This window comes from Neurospora hispaniola, assembly GCF_033458365.1.
Source record: "Neurospora hispaniola strain FGSC 10403 chromosome Unknown B0T23scaffold_1, whole genome shotgun sequence".
Lineage (NCBI taxonomy): Eukaryota > Fungi > Ascomycota > Sordariomycetes > Sordariales > Sordariaceae > Neurospora > Neurospora hispaniola.
In genome coordinates this window covers 3,923,886-3,940,095 of record NW_026944406.1, presented here as the reverse complement: position 1 = coordinate 3,940,095, position 16,210 = coordinate 3,923,886, and the positions used below count along the sequence as shown (strand labels likewise).

Here is a 16,210-nt window from a genome sequence, read left to right as displayed (position 1 = left end):
CTTGTTTTAAAAGGGATAACGAACGGAGGATTTGGTATCACATGTTCAGACTAGAGAGGAATAATGAAGCAATAAATGAATCAATCTCATAAATTGAAGGATGAAGTATGTGCATTGCTTAGTGGAAGTGACTTCGGTAGTCTTACGCCTGATTCAAGAGACAGTAATCAAGATGTTACATGAAGATTAAACTGGAATTCAAGCCGCAAGGATGGTAGTCGTTGGAGCTAGAAGCACCTCTTTGGCAAGCCATTGATGGGGTGAGAACCTCTTGAACAGTCCAACCAATGAACAAAAGTAATTCGCAGATGAGTAAAAGTTATCTAGGTCGTCCAAGTCTACAACCTATCTGAATAGACTGTAGACAACAAAGAAAGGGATCGATCCAAGATGGAACTTGACCAAACCTTTACCCGTCAAGGTTAATCAGTGATGACCCCTTTCTGTACTCTCAAACTTACGGTTTCGTTTTATTCACAAACTGACCAAGCTGGAAATCACATAATTCATTTTTTAACCGCCATCCGCCATCACCTCACCTCAGTCAGCTCATCAACTAGTCACCCCACCCAACCCCTCACGCAGACAGGACCTTTCACAAACCACCCCAGAGCAAGACGACTAGATGAAACAACAGGTCAACACTATTCCATTTCATCATGACCCTCCTTTGTACAGTTCTCAGACGCTAAAACAATTATGCAATCCCTCCCCTATCCAGAAACCCAAAAGAAAGAAAAAAAGACTACCACACCTGCTCCTATTCGTCTCTCCTATGTCCATTATTCCCATTGCCCCCCTGTGCTTGTGCTTGTGCCTGTGCCGGCGCCGGCGCACCCACCAACCACCCCACGCCCGACACCAACGTGCCCATGGCCGCCTCTCTCAGTTGATCTCTCTTTCTTACTCTCCCCTGTTGACCACCACCTCCATTACCTTCCTCCCCTCCTCCAGTTCCGTCGCTGTAAAAGCTGTTGGTCATCCCACCGGCGGTAGACGTACTACCTCTACTACCCGGCCTCATGTTATCCCGGTCACGGTCACTGCTAAGGCTATTCCTACCAGCAGCATTTGTAGTATTGGAGGAGGAGGAGGTGAACCCACCAACGAGACCGCCTACACTACCGCTTAGTCCACCAGCTACACCACCCAAATGACCACCCAGCCCGCCGGCGACGCGCTGCAGAGAGGACAAAGCTGAGAGGTTTTTTTGCGCGGAGAGGACCGAGGCGCGGGAGAGGTCGAAGAGGGACATGGGCGCTTCTTCTGTTTGTTTATGCTTCAGCTGCTGATGACGCGAGTCTGATGATGATTTGGCTGAGCGCGCAGCAGCCGCAGCGGCGCTTGATCCACCACTCCCAATACCTGTAGCGGAGATATGTTGCCTAGTACCACCACCACCAGGTGGTGTACCAAACGCCCCTGGCACCCGTTGCCCACCACCATGATGACCATGCATCGAGTCCCCTGCCGCATCCCACGCGTCTTCGGCCTCTTCTTCGGCTTTGAGCGCGGAATCAAGCTCCTCTTCTGCTCTTCGGAATGCGTTGAGGATCTCTTGGAGTGTGGGTGTGGGGGCGATGCGTAAGGCTGTGGAGAGACACTCGATGCGCTGCTCGAGATGGCGGATCTCTGGGTTGGCGGAGGCGTTGGTGCCGAGGTGGGTGGGCCGGACGGTGCGGCTGGTGCGTCGGTACTTGCCTGCTTGGAGGGCGGCTTTCCAGGAGTAGTCGTCTTCGATGACGACTGATGATGGAGTAGAGGATCTGTTCCTGGAGGATGGTGGGGAGGAGAGCCGATTGAGGATGTAGGAGTAGGCGGTCTCAAAATCGTCTTCGGTCAAGGCGGCGTCAATGCACATGGCGGTTATACGGCGCTCGGCTGTTAGCCGTTGCTTTTCTTCCTCCTCGGGAGAGATGGTTGCGGCCGTGTAGCTGCTGTGTTGCTGTTTTGATGCTCGAGTTTTGGTGGTGGCTATTAGTCCGGCTTTGACCATGCCGGCTCCAATGTCGAGGAGGTCATGAAGTCGGGTGTAACTCTTGGGGTTCTGTTCAAGAATTCTGTCGATGATAGAGATGGGGTCGGCGTGAACTCGTAGAACAACCGGTGTGAAGGGTTCACCTTGTTTGAGTACTAGGCGGAATTCACTGAGGGCATGTGTGGCTTGGAGAAGAGCCTCGATCTTTTGGGCAACGGGATCGGACTTGGAGATTGTCTTGGGGAATCCTTTGATGCTGTTGCTGGAGTTAGTACGATTCGTGCAACGTCATGGACGCTAGAAAACTCACATATCATCACACTTCTTCAGCCCACCCCTTGTGCGGTTGGGATTGGAGGCGTTGTCGTAAGCAGTCATGGCCGAAGAGAAAACGGCATCTTTCAGCACCTTTTCGTCCAATGGCCGTTCTACCGAATCTTCATAAATCGACTTTGCCAGAGCGTAACGAGTGTTAGTGAGCAAAGCCTTGAGGAACTCAACCTCCAAAAACTCCTTCTTAAGCTGGCTGAAGATGCCCTTAGGCCTCGAATCGGTGGCACCCCAGCCATCTTCAGCACCCCAATCACGAAGCCACAGTATCTCATCGCGGGCTTTCATCCAGAACTTGTCGTCCGTCTTTGGTCCCTGGTTAGCCAGAGCATGGATGAGCTTGAGGGCTTCCGCTTTTTGCTCTCGCTCATCCTGCATTAGTGCAAGCTCACCCACCCTCCTAAGGGTGCATGGCGACCCAGCTCTGGTTAGGATAAAGGTACTTATGATTAGGGCTTGGCAAAAAGCAGTTGACGTCTCCGTTGGCCAAGTAAGAACGTTTGATGAGTCCAAGAAGTCACTGCGCAAGTAGGTCGCGTTCTTTGGCGAGGCAACTATGCCATCAACCTGCTCGGCAAGTGGTGCTAACAAGCCCACCGCATTCTGCAGTGGTGGAAGAGGGTCCTGGTTGGTGATGATGACAGCCCTGTTAAGAATCGCATAAGCCCCCTCCAGTGCTTCAACTGATGCATTCGATATCAGATATGTAGATGCCAGAGCAGCTTGGGCGTACGTCCAGTCGAGATGGCGTCGTTGTTCGTCGTTCAGTTGGGTCTCCTCTCCTCCTCCTAGAATTCCTCCCAAATCCACGGATTGGGGGCCCTCCCACTGGTCGAATGCATTGGCCGCCACCCTCCAGTTTTTCGAGGCATTCGCAGTGAGCCAACGCAACACCTGATTCCATCCTGGACAAAGATCCTCATCCGTGCCGGGACCTCTAGGCGTCAATTCCTCAGCCGAACCAGATTCCTGACCCTTGTTATTCCACCGCTTCCTATCCAGTATCCAAGGCGCGATCATGCCCTTCAGGTCGCGACCAATTTGTCCATAATCCTCCTCCCGAGCGCCTGTCTGCGACAACAACACGTTTGCTATCGTCCTTTCAGGCAACCTCTGGAATGCGGCCAGCGTGTACGGAATCGGTTCGTTAGGGTAATATTCGCAGTTGCGCCGCAGCAGCGGCAGTATCGTCGAGACCAAAAGCCACCTGATTGCGGGGGAATGATCCAAGAATGGCGCCAACAGAGCCGGTAGCTCAGTGAGTAATCCAGCCTCTTCATCCACCTTGTAGGACCTGCGCAAAAGGAACAGAGATGTTGTATCGTCGGCGGCGACCTCTGCCGTGGATGGAGCCTCGGGGGAGGACAGGGGTAGCAGTCGGAGCTTCTTGACCTTCTTGATAGCTTCCTCTTCGGTAAGCGACTCGACCGAAGAAACGTCGATTTCATGCTTCTGCCCGTTTTCGGTGGAATCAAGTTGCGATTCTGGAAAGTCTCCACGTTCGATATGTTCGATTAGGGTGACGTAGTCGCTTGATCGCAAAGTCTCGGGAAGGTATGTGAGCAGGATGCGTAGAAGTAGTTCTTTGCGAAGAACGGAGCCATGGTGAGCGGCGAGGGAGGTCAAGCTATCAATGTCGGCCTTAACAGCAAGGTGCACGGCGAGCAGCACAAGCTTAGGGGGGGAGAGGAAGAGGGCCATTGTCGCGGAGTCTTCGTTTGGAGGGATGCGATGCTTATAGTCGATTGGGCGTTGGGATGCCTTCAGACTTCATGGCTAGTCGTGCCTCTGGAAAAACTATTGTAGTGGTATATTTAAACTGGTTTTCCCTTGTTAGAACTAGGTCTTGGTCAATAAAGGTACTCATGTGTCGCGGTACAGGGAGTGGGATGAGTGTGAAGAGGAAATGTGTGGATTCTGGAACATTGTTGATGAACACATTGCCTGCAGCGCAACAACAGCTCCCCCGTCACTTAGCCTCCACTTGCAGTGACAACCCCAGGCCGGGGCCCTGGAGCTTCTTATTGGGCCCCGCCAGTGCCTGCCGCCAAAAGCTCAGCTAAAGCCCTGGTCCTTACTGTGTAAGAGCTCCCGCCAAGCTGCTTGTAGCTGCCCCTCTGGTCTCAGCTGCGAAATCTGGGGACAACTGTGGCTTACCATACACTCATGTCATGAAAGTGTGGCTCACCACTTTCAAAATCCCACAGCGAACCGGTGATACCAGCCACATCTTGGCCTGAAGCTTGCAGTGGTGGATCGCATCCGACCGAGCAGTTCAACCTCACGTCGCCGTTGTCGCCGTCGTCGAGGAGACCAGCGAAGAGACCCGCATCACGACCGAAGCTCATCCACTTTCAACGCGAGTCGCGACTCAGGTCCTCCCTCCCCGCAATTTCCAACCCGCCGAGCCGACACCCAGCGCAGCGCATACAAACAGCCCGCCATGTCGTCCGGCTATGGCATGAACGGGGGTATGTTATTGATTACCTATTCCCAATTCTATCAATCTGGACAGTCAGTTGCTGGAAACGGCGTGCAATTGAACTTTATGCTTTGTCGCCAAACCGATGCGATTATCGCCCGCTGTACATATCATCAATGTGAACCTGAATGCTAATGAAATGCCCTGTCATTGCTTGACAACTATTAGGTCCATCCCGGTGCTTTCCCTTTTGGCAAGAAGTGCTCGCCTGCTACGTGGTCAACAGCAACGAGGAGGACGCGTCGGGCAGAAAGAAGTGCTCGCCGATGCTGGAGGATTACTACGAGTGCTTGCACCACAGGAAGGAGGTCCGTACAATAACCAAACCCTGAAATCATCACCATCCACACCATCCAATACCTTCATAAAACCATACATACGATGCTCCACGCGAAGGACGGGATCAAAGATCCACATATACCAAAACAAGGAGAGTCCCTCATCACTAACACTTATGATATCATCTTTCCCCGTTACAACAGGCCGCCAGAGTCCAAGCCCTCCAAGCTGCCTATCGCAAAGCCGAAGCAGAAGGCGGATACAAGGCCAACCCACCGACGGCCGGTCAGATACGGAACTTGGGAATCTTGGGTAAGGAGGAGGATTCCAGGGCGGTGTTGGGATCGAAATAAGGGCATGGCACTGCAATGTTGATGATGATACGCACATACTGCTAGGGATACGGCACTAGAACTATTACAACAGCACGGCACCGCACGAGCGAGCCGGAGGGAAAACAGAACCAATTTTTTGACGCCTCTTAATCTACGGATTCCTAGATGTTACAAATGCTGGGAGATTGGGAGAACGAGGCAGCCATGTTAAATGCGGTTTTGCTGATATCAGATCTTAGTACAAGAAGTAATTGCTGGAACATCAGCCTACCACCACAATCATTGCGCTTGCTCAAGTATAATTACCTTGTATACCAATCAACTCCTACGCTATGCGGCTGAAATCCGAGCCTCTGAAAAAGTACCGATGGAAAGAGAACAAGTGTGGGGTATAGATAGAGGTAATGCGCAACCAACAACTCCTTTCCCAACCTTGACTTGAAATGATGAATAACAAAGCCCAGATAGCTTCGTAATCAAGCTAAGGATGGTTAAAAATGGCAGATTCAAATCCAGTTGCCCACAATTTCCGAACAGACTTCCTTCTTCTCCAGACTCTCCAAACCCTCCGAAGACTTCTTCATAACACCCCCAAGCCGGCCAGTGCGTGTCGAGGTGTTAGGAGAAGGGCTCCATAAACGTCTTGCGATATTCGCTGGTTCCCTTTCAGCAGGCGAAGGTGTTCGGCTCATCCACTCCGCTTCCGACAACTTGATTCTCGTAACTCGGGACAGATCTTGCTCGGATCTGTAGCAGGAAGGCAAAGCTTGCGTTGACAATTTTCGACCCGACTCTGTGTGAGAAGCTGGGGCGCCATCTTCCTTTTGAGGGGTGAGGGTGAAACACTCGAGGCCGAGAGCGTAACTGCTGCCGGTTGTTGGTAGATACCGGCCAGGTGATGAAGCCATATTTGGGTAGTATTCACTGGTTGAGGCTGGCGATGTCGCGTAATCTGACATGGAAACGTCCTCGAGTGTCTCCGATCTTGGGCCCGATTTGTCTGGAGTGCCGGAGAAGTTGGGTTCATTTTGTGGAGCGGCCCGCGCTACGCAAATCTCAAAAGCATCATCATCGTCAAAGGCTCCATCGTCGACGAGTTTCTTGAGAGAAGGGGTCAGAGATGGACAACCCGACACGGCAGAAGATATGGAAGCACGCCGTGACACGACGCCCGGCTCTTCGCGTGGAAGTTCTGGTAAGGGTCGCTGGAGATACGAGTCGCGATAAGCATCTCGGAGTGCTTTGCTTGGCTGAGGGATGTTGTCGGAGAGCGAAGACAGAGGGAACACGATCGGAGGGCTTCCCAGAGAGTAGTTGGGTTGGTTCCGTCTGTCACCGTGGATTTTGCTTCCTTCAAAGATTGACTCTTCGTCACCATTATCATCGTTCGTGACCAGTGTCGCTTGACTATCGTCCGCTTGGCGCAGCATGTCTTCGGTAAACTCCATTGTCGTGCTGCGGCTTAGTGCGTTGGTAGAGATGGATCGTACAAACTTAAACTCCCTCTGGGGTATTAGGTTCAGCTGCTCAAGGCTATCCCACGAGCGGTAGTGGAATCTGAATGTTGCAAAGGGCGAGTCCCTAGCATCGATGAGATGCCAATGATAGAAGCAGGCGTGCTGAGGCTGGTCCATAAGGCCGATACTGGGGGAACTATGACATTGATCAGCCTTCCACCACATGATAGGATTCCTATGCTGCAGTCACCTACGCGATGCCATAGTTCTTCTGGGGGTGAAAGTCCTCCACTTTCGGTGCCCGAGCCTTTCTGTCTTGTGCTCGGAAAACCTTCACTTCAATCAGGCCACCGTCTTCAGCAGGGGATCTGGTTTCTTGGCCCGGCAGGAACACGAAATTGCGACACTCGAGACCTGCTTGTCCGTTGTAGCTTGGGCCTGGTGCCCACAGTGACTTGACAACATTGCCATGCTGTCTCTCGGTTGGGTTGATGCCCCATGAGGTGATCGCTCGGCCGTTCAAGAATAACTTGAAGAAGACATATTTGCAGGGTGGAGGAGGGACAACGTTGATGTTGTACTTGATCGCGAAGCAGTGACCTATAAACGTACGGACAGTTAACATGCCGGACATGGCCAGTTGGAAGAAGATCTAGTACCTGGAACGGACGGTATATACGTCGCAATCGTGGGGCCAGCTTTGCGTGTAGATATGGATTCCTGCTTTGCTGGACCGCCATGAGAACTGATCAAGCGGGCAGATGACCCCTCGGGATGCGGAAACTCGGGGATACGCTCGTTGGATGGATCGGTCACGAGAGAGATCTCAATTCCTCGTAGGCACGGCATCGTGAAAGGTAATGATTGTAGAGTAGGTGATGGTTTCGTAGAGGCCGAGTGCGGAGTTAAAGATGTATTTTAGACAGACATGTCTTCGTGGCGTGAAGGTGCCTTGTCTGGCGCACGCACAAGAATATTGGTCTCGATGCGCTGTCGAGAGCGTAATTGAAAGGGAGGTCGGGCGTCTCTCGACCTTTGGATGGTTGCTTTCCGTACTCGTCGAACAAGAGAAAACCCCATTCACGATCGATCCCAGGCGCGGGGTGAGTGACGGTTTGGGAGTGGGAAGGTGCATACGTCAACCTCGAATCCCAATTCACCTGAAAGTGGAGGTTGGGAGTCGGTCCCGAGCCTGGACTGAAGGTTTTCGTTTGATAAAAATGCCGTCACGTTGTCTCCGTTTACATCCTTCAGTTTTCTCCCCGAGAGCCTCAGTCGTCGCCATCTTGACCTACTCCTCGACAGCCCATTGAAGTAGTGCAAATCACCACCACTTCTCGAACAAGATTCTGTCGCGCTTCATGCCCAGACCATCATTGGAGACCAGTTTCTCTACCATTTCATCAGTCATGGTAGGAACACCGCAAACGTATACCACTGCCGAGTCTCTGTCATCCCCAACAGCTGATGCAATATCGGATAGGGATATTCTTCTGCTGGTGAATTTCACTTCAGATCCTTGGCAGTTCACCATGCCATCCTCCATATTAGAAACAGCATTCCTTTGCTGGTTGTCAAGGGGTCGTGTGAGAAATAACCGAAACGTCCCCCGAACCACCCTTTTTGCGAAGAGCCAGGTAATTCTCTCCAGAAACAGCATTTTCTTTACATCTCTCGGTGGCCCGGGGTCCTTCATCGAATAAAGCATTGTCACTTCACAAATCTCAGAAACTTTTCCATGCTTCACGTCATCCGCAATGGCGGTGAGGATACTCATCAAGGGGTTGATGCCGACACCACCAGCCACAAGCACCACCTTGCGAAGTGACGAGGCGTCGATACCGGCCGGCGGCCAGACAAAGCTGCCTCCAACGCGAACCTTGACTTCAGCATTCATGATTACTGGGACAGGCTGCCAGAGCCAAGCAGCTGGTGGATTATCTGGCGACTTCTGGATAGCCAGTTCAAGATAGGCCTGTGGTACCTGGCCATCTAGTCCCTGTTGCGCAACTGCAGCCGAGGGCGCAGAGGTTATGGTGAAACCTCCGGCCTTAGACACGCTCGGAACATAGACATCGAGCCATTGCCCCGCAGAAAACTGGGTAATGAATCAGCACTCTGCTGGGAGTGAAGGTGATTGATCCTTTGAGTGATGCTTACTTGGATTGTCGTCTGGTTGGGGATCATGAACCGAAATACTCTAATAGAATCGTTGACTTGGTTGACGTGATGAATAATAACGGTATGCAGTGCCTACACGAGTGTCAGTCACGGTGCAGCGATTCACAAGTCTTGGGTGAACAACCTCATCACGGGGTTCCTTTGCAGTTCTTTCCAGATGGCTTTCTTTCGACATCTTCTAGAACAGAGAACGTCGTACTGTTGCAAATTTGAGGAGTCTATATGAGACTTCCGACCTCCTGAAATCTTTTCAGTTAGCATGCAAACGAATCGTCGCATGCATCGATGACGAACAGGAATGTCGTCGTCTCTGGGTCGAAGTGGTAAATGTAAGCAGGGTTAGGGTGTCTTGGATGACACTAAACATCATCCTTCCTCCGACCCCACCTGGCCTGCCGCTTAAAGGGATCCGTCATGCACCAAACATCTGTTTATTTGTCTTCTTCAATTGACTTCACCCATCTCATCACAACAGCGTCTTCAACCGGATCTCGATGCGCAATCTGGGGAACCGGTCTACCTCCGCTCGCAAGCACGTGGCAGCCATGTCGCGTCCCTGGCCCTGAAAATGGCGACAGTTATCGTGAATTCGTGGGGTTGTCTCCACGAGCCATTTCGGTGATATCCAGGTCCTAACATCATGTTTTGAAATGTGCTGGACAAGCTGGCTCTCCTGGGACTTATACTTTTGTTGACAAGAAATTGCAGATTACACAAGCTGTTCTATCGGAAAGTTAAAAAGACAACAGCACGGGTATCGTGACTTATGTATAATCGACGTTACGTTGTCTCTTCCACCACTCTGTCTCAGGTCAACAAGACATACCCAACATGTGTGAAGTGTGCTGCTATGGCTCACGGCAGTCTTCTCGGGTACAACTAGGTATTCCAGCGAATAACCTATCTGAGTTGGTTCCGTCATCACCATCGTTGTGCTCATATCGACTGCCCTGAATGGGTCTTGCAAACGGTTGGCTTGGCACCTTGGATAACGTCAAGCCCTAGATGGGTTACCTTGTCATCCCCCATTCAACTAAGGACTTCCTCGGCTTTCTGCTAGGCTACCCTGAAGTTTCAAGTTACCCTGCAGCCGCACCCCGAGCCTAGGATCGGGATATTACCCCCCTACAAGATTTACGTCAGTCGCGCCAGAGCACTGCCGGGGTAAATCAGGCTTGGCGACACCACCACTTCTAAGGTCGTCTCACCTCCAAGGTCACACATACACTACACAGCAGGTTCTTATGCCCGGGCCGTTCAACATAGCCAGGGCAGCAGAGCTTCAGAGCCGTCACAGCCGATACCCATGGAACAAAGGCAGCTTTGTCAAGGTAGCCAGCCACCGTCTGAAGACAAGATGCCAAGTCTGATGGAATAGGGCTGGGCCGCAGGGCAGGTCACTCCAGCTGCCTTGCACTGAGTGAAGGGGGCACTCTGTGTCAAGCAGGAAGGGACACTGGGGGCTTGGAATGACGTCGCAGGGCTGTTTTCCCATGTGGGATGGCATCACACGCCAAGAACCGGAAACATGTTAGACACTTTCCGTCTATGATTGGCTGTCATCGTCCCTTCACTCACATCGTCCATTCAACATACCAGAGCTTCTTTAAATCAGCCTTGGTCACCCACTGTCTCCCAGTCGAACTCTCCTCCTTCCTGTGATTTACATACCAGCAAGCACCTTCGACTTGTCTTTATACTTGGAGGACGACATACATCAAACGGCTTCAACTTGCCTACTTCCCTTCGCTCAAGGTACCTCAGCTATCACGACTCAACCACCCCATCACAATGGCGAGAACAGGCTTCTTCCATCACTTCGGCACTTTCCTGCTACTAGTAGCAACGGTACTTCTTATCGTCACCTGCATTTCTGCACCTGTCATCAATGACATCTCAATCATGAAGGTCGATTTCGGCAGACTTCACGTGGGCGGTTTCAAGAGGGTAACCTTTGGTACCTTTGGCTGGTGCGAGATTGCCGATGGCCAAGCGTGAGTTACCTTTCTTACGATTCCTGGATATGCATCATATTAACCTTCTGAACAGTGACTCCTGCTCTTCCTCCCACGTCGGCTATAACCCTGCCAACGTGATGCGCATGATCGAGGGTACCTCCTTCTCCAACTACGCTGAGAACACCACCAAGGCACTCACCAAGGCCATGATCCTGCACCCCATCGCCTGCGGTCTCAACTTCATCGCCTTCCTCCTCGCCCTTGGCGCAGGCCTCGTCGGCTCTTTCCTCGCCTCGCTGGTTGCCGCTCTGGCTTTCATCGTCACCGTCGTCATCATGATCATCGACTTTGTCACTTTCAGCATCATCAAGTCGAACGTCAACGACGACGACAGCGACTCTCGCGCGCACTGGGGCTCCGCTGCCTGGACCACTCTGGCTGCCGCCATCTGTTCACTGCTAGGCATGATCATTCTCTTCATCACCTGCTGCTCGGCTAGAATCCACAAGAGGAGGAACAGGGACTTCGAGCCTAAGAACGACTACGGGGTTGCCGCTGCTCCTCCTCGCCGCAGGAGGTGGTTCTAAGTCACTGATTGTGACTAAGATGAACAACAGTCAAAAAACCAGTATTTGGTGTTTTCAACAGATAAAAGCAAGAACGAAACCACATTAATGAGCAACTTGTGATATCAGTTTGGTGTTTGGGATGATTTTACTGGAGGACACGATCTGTGATGGGGAATGATACCAAGCTTCGGGGCGTTCTTTTGTTATTTACTTCAAGGGCGGCTGAGCGTTCGACTGTAATATTTTTATGAATGCATGTTGAATTGTGATTCTTTCTTCTTTGCTTCTTTGCATCTCAACCATTGAAGCGTTGTGTGCGATTTGCTACAGTTGAGTGTCGCACTTACAACAGCATCGTAGTACCGTCTAATCGACGACTTTCCTAATTGGGCGATGAATTACTCCACCAAATTTTGTTTCGTAATCCGACGACAATCAATGAGAGCGGGGGACCATACTATCCCCTCAACATCATCGATCCCACATATCCGTCTCTTGAACATCATAAAGCTCATGTTCGCATCTTACCTCCAAACCTCTCACAATCAACTTTCAAACAATTTCATATCATCCTTTGATATCTATCTACCTTACTATCATCACCACACAGCATGCCCCACCAACCCAAACTCACCCTCCTCATCGCCACACAATAATCCTTAACCCTCCCAAATCTCAACCCCAACCATCATCACCATCGCCCACCAAAGAAATTTCAAAACCAAAATGTTTTTCACCAAACCCCGCCTCCGCCGTATAATAGGCCACAACCTCCACCACTTCCTCTCCCCTCACCTCCTTCTCTCCGAAATCTCCGGCTCCCTCGGGGACCTAGGCACCCTCCTCCCCCTCCTCCTCGCCCTCTCCCTCCAAGGCTCCATCGACCTTCCCTCCACTTTAATTTTCTCCGGCCTATTCAACATCCTGACAGGGCTGGTTTTTGGCGTCCCGCTACCGGTTCAACCGATGAAAGCGATTGCTGCTGCTTCTCTCCAGGGAAATGCAGACTTGGAAACGACGGTAGCGGCGGGCGCGTGGGTTGGTCTTGCTGTGCTACTGTTGGGCGGGACGGGAGGACTGAAGAGGGTGATGAGGTGGGTGCCGGGCGCGGTGGTGAGGGGGGTGCAAGTGGGAGCGGGGATGAGTTTGGTGGTGGCGGCGGGGGGTGGGATGATTAGGCCTTTGGGGTGGTTGTGGACGCCCGAAGAAAATGGGCATGGGGGATTAGGGGAGTGGTTGGATAGTAGGGCGTTGGCGGTGGTGGCTTTTGGTGGGTTGGTTGTTACGTTGGGGCAGCAGCAGCAGCAGCAGCAGCAGTCTGGAGAGAAAGAAAGGAGGAGGAGGAGGAGGAGGAAGAGGAGCAGGATACCGGTACAGGTACCGTACGCGTTGGTGTTATTTTTGCTTGGGATTGTGTTTGCTGTAGTGAGGGTTTCTCTGTCCAAGGACTCTCCTCAGTCACCACCACCACCACCCTACGACCAACCGACGAACTCGGCTCCCTGGACATGGATCTGGAACCCCCTTAACCACATCCACCCCGAAGTCTTTCGCTCGCTGCTCAACCCGCAAGCCTTAAGCATGGCGATCGCTCAACTCCCGCTGACGACACTCAACTCGATCATCGCCGCTTCGGCACTCGCTTCCGATCTCTTCCCGCCGGACTCCTATCCCCAGCTATATGATGATGAATCGTCTGACCCGCCCCTATCTCCATCGCCCTCGGCGTCCTCTTCACTATCATCGGTACCCCCGCAAACCCCCTCAGAAAACCCGAAACCCCTCTCCTCTCCCACCTCGGAAGAAGGACCAGTCCCCCTAACCCCCCTCTCCCTCTCCATCTCGGCCATGAACCTCCTCTCCGCCCCGTTTGGCTGCATGCCCCTCTGCCACGGCTCTGGCGGACTCGCCGCTCAACACCGCTTCGGCGCACGGAGCGGGACCTCCATCATCTTGTTAGGTCTCACAAAATTTCTACTTGGACTGTTCTTTCCTGGACCAGGACTGCTGGGGTTGTTGGGCAAGTTTCCAAAAGCGTTTTTGGGAGTCATGGTTTTGGGTGCGGGGGTGGAGTTGGCGAGGGTTGGCGTAAGAAATGTGGAAGGAGAGGAGCAGGACAGGATGGTAATGTTGATGACTGCGGGGACGATTTTGGCGTTTAAGAATGATGGGGTTGGGTTTTTGGCGGGGATGGGGTGTTATGGGGGGTTTAGGGTTGCTGCGTGGATGAGTGGTGGGACGGAGAAGGGGAGAGGAGGGGAACAGGGGCTGTTGGGGGAGGAGGAGGAAGAAGAACAGGGGAGAGTTGATGAGGAGAGTCCGCTTTTGAGGTGAGATATTGGATATTGCGGTGGTGGTGATGCGAATGGTTGGGAATATCAAGTTTGGTTTGCGCTGCTTTGATACCCTTATATTACATTAGTATTATTTCGTGTTCAAACTGATCTGTCAAGGCTGCCTACTTATACATGGCACTTAAACATCTATATACAATTCTTCTTTGACTTACATTAGGATACACTCCCATTCCACTGCTATTTGTCCTAATCTTCTACACTCACCATCTACACAATACTCCCCGGTGCATGAGGCGGCGCATTCCATCCCCGACTCTTGAACCTTTCCTCTTTCTCTCCCCCCTCCCACTCCTTCCTACCCCTACCATAATACCCATTCTCAAACTTCTTCACCCTCTTCAACAACCAAAAATTATACACCCCAAGCAACACCACCGACACAACCATCAAAACCCCTTCCACCACCATCGCCATCACTGCCGGAAAACACCACCCCCCTTCATGCTGCGCATACACACTCACCAAAGTAGCCAACACGCCAGCCAGTCCGTTCAAAAACAAAGGCATATACAGCCTGTTAATCAGCCAAACATAATTTCTCCGCCACCGGATGCCGAGCCAGAGGCAGCCTAGGATGCCGAGGGCCATGCAACCTAGGCTGACGGCGAACCACGGTTCCATGGGATACACGACGGATCCAGAAGGGGTATGAAAGGATCCAGTGACGATAATAAACGCAACGAGAAGGAGCCAGGTAAAACACGAAACGAGGATGTTATGCAGACGGGGGATCTTGTCAAGGGCGAGAAGCATTTGCATGTAGGGCGTGTTGAGGCGCATCGCTTCGCGCTGGTGGCGGCAGGGACCTGGAGTCGACGGGACGGAACGGGGCTGGGTGTACAGAGCGGGGCCTTTGATGGGGTTTCTCATGGAGGCATCGCCGCCAGTAGATGGAGTTTGTGAGGGTACTCTGAGCGGTGGTAGAGAAGGAGTGTCCTTCCGGGGAACGGGTGGCCGAAGTGAAGTGTCTTTCGGGGGAACAGGTGGTGGTGGTGGTGCTGCGGTCAAGGGCCTCGTGCTTGAAACACTAATTGCTGTGCTTGATGCCGGATAATGGGATGGTGTCGATATTTCGGGTGCGGAATAGGAGGGACTTGGTATCACAGTTGGAGCATGATCGATCCTGGGAAAGAGGCTGAGTCTAGAGGTTTGGCGATGCATAAGAGGAACGGGGGAGCTTCGTGCCCGGCCTTGAGGGCGAGCTGTCTCGACAGGCCTTGAAATTGATACTGAGAGAGGCGGTGGCTTTAGGTAGCCTAAGTCTTGATGGTAGCGGGAGGCATCGAAAAAGGTGCCGGTACGGGGAGAAAGACGTGGACATTTTGGCCTGTTGCGTGACTGGGCTTCTGTAGACCACGTCTCCCGTCGTAGTGCCGGCTGGGAATTGACATTGCGAATAGTTGAGGAGAACCTTTCTTGGTGTCTTTTAGGTGCTGTGTCGCTATAGCTTTCGACTGTCTCATCATATACCGAGGATGATCGAGAGTTGTCTTTGAGAAAGGTGGAATGTCCGGCCTGGGATAGTTGTGTTATTGGAGTATCTCTTTGCCTTGTTTCGTGTTCGAAGCCACGTATGGCATCCGCGATGTGTGTCTGCGGGCGAGAAACTTGGGTATCCATTTCTTGGGCAGCCAAGGGTTGTGATGGTCATACACATAGTCCATGTCAGAAAACATAGAGCTGATAACGCACGCACACGTACACATATCATATTATATATTTATACATGACACTATTCACTCGATGTCCCATGGTGCCGTAACAAGAAGATTTGGAAGTATCAGGAGTTGCACTTGCAACGTCAGTCTCACCAGTGCTGAACAAGCGGCGCAGTGAAGCCGCAGATGTCAACATTGCGGTGTTGACATTCCTTAAACAGGCAAATACAACCTAGGGGCTATGCGACTCTACAGAATACGTAGTGGGGGACCATTATTTCCGACGTGAAGGAGTGACCGAGCTGAGAGTAAAGAGTTGTATGGTTTGACGCAGCATATCGTTAAGGGGAGTTTGGGTGGTGTCTTTCAAACACAGGCTTCCATGCAGACTCAGCTTCCCACTTGGTTGAGGCTGGATTGGGGGTGGCACGGCGAACTGGTGATGATGGTAACCATGGTTGCAACCCTTGAGCTTTCATCAGGTTCAAGCCGGTGTGGCTAGTACGTTTTCGCTTGCGCGCAACAGTGGCGCTGACAAGTCCATGCAAGGCACTCGCCGCCTTCCTCCTTGCAGTCTGTTTGCAAGATAGCCGCTCGGATACTTTTGTACCTGGTATTTGAAGAAT

General features: G+C 52.1%; 7 protein-coding genes across 7 annotated transcripts; 3 read left to right on the top strand and 4 right to left on the bottom strand.

The window, feature by feature from the left end:
• Nucleotides 1-711: 711 nt before the first annotated feature.
• On the bottom strand, nt 712-4,244 carry B0T23DRAFT_24329 (secretory pathway protein Sec39-domain-containing protein). The gene is made up of 2 exons (XM_062834070.1): nt 2,289-4,244; nt 712-2,234 (listed from the first exon to the last, which is right to left on the bottom strand). Exons 1-2 carry the CDS (start codon nt 4,007-4,009, stop codon nt 761-763), a joined length of 3,195 nt encoding a protein of 1,064 aa, XP_062697354.1. The 5' UTR covers nt 4,010-4,244; the 3' UTR covers nt 712-760.
• A 507-nt stretch (nt 4,245-4,751) lies between these two features.
• On the top strand, nt 4,752-5,422 carry B0T23DRAFT_401255 (uncharacterized protein; the record flags this gene model as incomplete). The annotated part of the gene is made up of 3 exons (XM_062838561.1): nt 4,752-4,779; nt 4,959-5,098; nt 5,273-5,422. 3 exons carry the CDS (start codon nt 4,752-4,754, stop codon nt 5,420-5,422), a joined length of 318 nt encoding a protein of 105 aa, XP_062697353.1.
• A 262-nt stretch (nt 5,423-5,684) lies between these two features.
• Nucleotides 5,685-7,947, bottom strand: B0T23DRAFT_24303 (uncharacterized protein). The gene is made up of 3 exons (XM_062834061.1): nt 7,521-7,947; nt 7,116-7,461; nt 5,685-7,057 (listed from the first exon to the last, which is right to left on the bottom strand). Exons 1-3 carry the CDS (start codon nt 7,708-7,710, stop codon nt 5,911-5,913), a joined length of 1,683 nt encoding a protein of 560 aa, XP_062697352.1. The 5' UTR covers nt 7,711-7,947; the 3' UTR covers nt 5,685-5,910.
• A 238-nt stretch (nt 7,948-8,185) lies between these two features.
• On the bottom strand, nt 8,186-9,048 carry B0T23DRAFT_425158 (uncharacterized protein; the record flags this gene model as incomplete). Its single annotated transcript, XM_062839896.1, has 2 exons — nt 8,186-8,959; nt 9,022-9,048. 2 exons carry the CDS (start codon nt 9,046-9,048, stop codon nt 8,186-8,188), a joined length of 801 nt encoding a protein of 266 aa, XP_062697351.1.
• A 1,643-nt stretch (nt 9,049-10,691) lies between these two features.
• B0T23DRAFT_24269 (pali-domain-containing protein) lies at nt 10,692-11,651 on the top strand. The gene is made up of 2 exons (XM_062834055.1): nt 10,692-11,036; nt 11,092-11,651. Exons 1-2 carry the CDS (start codon nt 10,834-10,836, stop codon nt 11,585-11,587), a joined length of 699 nt encoding a protein of 232 aa, XP_062697350.1. The 5' UTR covers nt 10,692-10,833; the 3' UTR covers nt 11,588-11,651.
• A 376-nt stretch (nt 11,652-12,027) lies between these two features.
• B0T23DRAFT_434959 (uncharacterized protein) lies at nt 12,028-13,903 on the top strand (the record flags this gene model as incomplete). The annotated part of the gene is made up of 2 exons (XM_062840518.1): nt 12,028-13,783; nt 13,817-13,903. Exons 1-2 carry the CDS (start codon nt 12,296-12,298, stop codon nt 13,901-13,903), a joined length of 1,575 nt encoding a protein of 524 aa, XP_062697349.1. The 5' UTR covers nt 12,028-12,295.
• A 230-nt stretch (nt 13,904-14,133) lies between these two features.
• B0T23DRAFT_308941 (uncharacterized protein) lies at nt 14,134-15,780 on the bottom strand (the record flags this gene model as incomplete). Its single annotated transcript, XM_062834493.1, has 2 exons — nt 14,134-15,519; nt 15,667-15,780. The coding sequence occupies 2 exons, from the start codon at nt 15,778-15,780 to the stop codon at nt 14,134-14,136; spliced, it is 1,500 nt and encodes a 499-aa protein (XP_062697348.1).
• Between the last annotated feature and the right edge of the window lie 430 nt (nt 15,781-16,210).